We start from the raw sequence: 2,720 nt of genomic DNA, 5'->3' as shown, positions 1-2,720 counted from the left end.
TAACAACCAAAACATTTATCACTGAAGTATGATGACGTATAGACATGTAACAACCAAAACATTTATCACTGAAGTATGATGACGTATAGACATGTAACAACCAAACATTTATCACTGAAGTATGATAACGTATAGACATGTAACAACCAAAACATTTATCACTGAAGTATGATGACGTATAGACATGTAACAACCAAAACATTTATCACTGAAGTATGATAACGTATAGACATGTAACAACCAAAACATTTATCGGTTAAACAAAAAAGGGCTTATTTGATGGGCATTTCTATTTAATAGTATCATGATAAATGTTTGGCACAATATACACATATAAGTACAATTTGGTGGTTTTAATATATTAAGGTTTTCTTTCAGAGCTAACTATTACTGATTTACACCAATAGATGGCATCCTCTTAAAGACCGTAAGAATAGCAAAGGATTGTGATATAAAGGCTGGTAAGAATATACAGCACGTGACCTTGTTGTTCTTTGCGTACAGGTGACTTCCAGATATCCGCTTTAACATATCATCAATATAAAACAGGTCACAAAATAATATGGGACCAAATTCTTCTCCTACACCAACTAAAGAAAAGACTGTTCATAAACTATAAAAATAATAAAAACAAATAATATCTCACGAAACCGTGATAATGGCCCTAGCAACATCAGCCGTATTTGGCGAGGTCTACTCACCGTTCATACGCTTGACCAGACTTGACCTTTACCTATATCCTTTCACCTGCTGACTCCATTTCCATCACATTTCGCCCCCCCCCCAGTGGCACAACGGTATGTCTGCGGACTTACAACGCTAGAATCTGGGTTTCGATACCCGTGGTGGGCAGAGCACAGATAGGCCATTGTATAGCTTTGTGCTTAATTACAAACAAACCATCACATTTAATCCCTGTGTCTTTTGTCAGTATTGATTCATGAAATCCCTGAGCGCACCAGAAGATTACGAAAGGGAAATATGATCCTGCAACCCGAAACTACGGACGACCTTAGCTTAGATACATATGCCAACCCACCCGTAACTTGCCAGTTTTCATAGTTTTTTTTTTACCAATCCTTCACCACTGAAGAAAGTCATCAAGTCCTCAAAATAACTACACACTCACAAAATTCACGCAGACCACCGGATCATATCAAGAAAACCTGGAAATGCCTTCACATTTTTATAAAAGTCATCACAACATCCAATCAGACAGCGGAATATAAGTCAACACAACATCCATCAGACAGCGGAAGACAAGTCAATTAGGCTTCGGAATACAAGTCATCACAACATCCAATCAGACAGCGGAATACAAGTCAACACAACATCCAATCAGACAGCGGAATACAAGTCAACATAACATCCAATCAGACAGCGGAATACAAGTCAACATAACATCCAATCAGACAGCGGAATACAAGTCAACACAACAACCAATCAGACAGCGGAATACAAGTCAACACAACATCCAATCAGATAGCGGAATACAAGTCAACACAACATCCAATCAGATAGCGGAATACAAGTCATCACAACATCCAATCAGACAGCGGAATACATTCTTTCGCACGGCTGCTTCATGGACTTCTTCCATTTTAAGGCAGAAAAACCGTAAATAGTTAGAAGGACCTTTCTAGACGCTCTCAAAAGAAATGTCGCGTGAGATTAATAAATGAGGATAATAAATGGTTTGATTATAAAATATTAATTAATTGTAATATTAATTAATATGGTGGAACTTGAAGTCATACGGGCTCGTGGTCCGATAAAATAAAAATTCAGTGTGTTATAAAGAAGACACAGAGAAATGTGTTGCTTCAATGGTAAATAAATCATTTTTTGAAGGTTCTTCCTAATCTTTACCTTTCTTTGTCTCTAGACAGTTTCAATCCAAATAAACAGCCTAGCCGTTTCCTCATGGGTACTTGGTGGGTGTTCGTCGTCACAATAATTGCAGCTTATAGCGGCACTCTGACGTCATTCATGACAAACCCTGGAACCCAGGAGCCTGTAGACACTATTATAGAATTGGTTGACGCTATTCAAGCAGGAGAGTATTCCTGCGGCACCATCAAGGACTCTTCTGACCACGATCTCTTTAAGGTGCCCCGATTTGTTTTCTTTTTTGGCAAATTCAACTTATCTGAAAATTATATTATTAACTTTTTGACATTAGTTTCATATTACTTAGTTTTTGTTTTTTTATACGAGTTTCGCTATTATTTCAAGTTCGGTTTACTACCTATCGTCAAAAGTCATTAAAGGTGTCTTACAAATATAGATAACGATTCAATTAAAACATTAATATATATATATATATATCTTATATAAATATTGATACACTGATTCAATTATATATATATATTGTTTATTTCTTCTCGTTTACGACCTAAACAAGCGTGGATCTTCAAATCTGTGGATTTTTCTCAATAGAATCCTCATTCCGAAGCGTTTAGCGTGATCCTAAAGAGCATGGAATCGGATCCAGACAACTTCGTAAAGAGAGACAAAGAAGGTTTGGCCAAGTGCCTCAAGAAGAAATATGCTTACATTGCAGGTCAGCTGACGGTCGAAGCGGACATAGAACACGTCAGAAAGTTCCGGTTCGCTAAAGATAATTTCCAAATTTCTGGTTACGGAATGGCACAGCAAAAAGGATTTTATTTTAGGACTGCTTTTGACAAAATGTATGTTGATAAGTAGTTTGTATTTTT

General features: G+C 36.8%; 1 protein-coding gene across 1 annotated transcript in view; it reads left to right on the top strand.

Moving 5' to 3' along the window:
• The first annotated feature begins 1,889 nt into the window (after nt 1-1,889).
• The window catches only part of LOC111087864 (glutamate receptor 2-like), a 6,529-nt gene continuing 5,698 nt past the window's right edge, over nt 1,890-2,720 (top strand). Inside the window, exons 1-2 of the mRNA XM_022396032.1 lie at nt 1,890-2,109; nt 2,440-2,693. Coding sequence (XP_022251740.1) covers nt 1,924-2,109; nt 2,440-2,693 — 440 coding nt within the window. The 5' untranslated portion in view covers nt 1,890-1,923. The remainder of the gene's footprint in view (nt 2,110-2,439; nt 2,694-2,720) is intronic.

Source organism: Limulus polyphemus, unplaced genomic scaffold, assembly GCF_000517525.1.
Source record: "Limulus polyphemus unplaced genomic scaffold, Limulus_polyphemus-2.1.2 Scaffold2761, whole genome shotgun sequence".
In the NCBI taxonomy this organism is placed as follows: Eukaryota; Metazoa; Arthropoda; class Merostomata; order Xiphosura; family Limulidae; genus Limulus; species Limulus polyphemus.
Note: the sequence above shows the minus strand (reverse complement) of the source record. Positions and strands in the feature narration are given on the sequence as shown.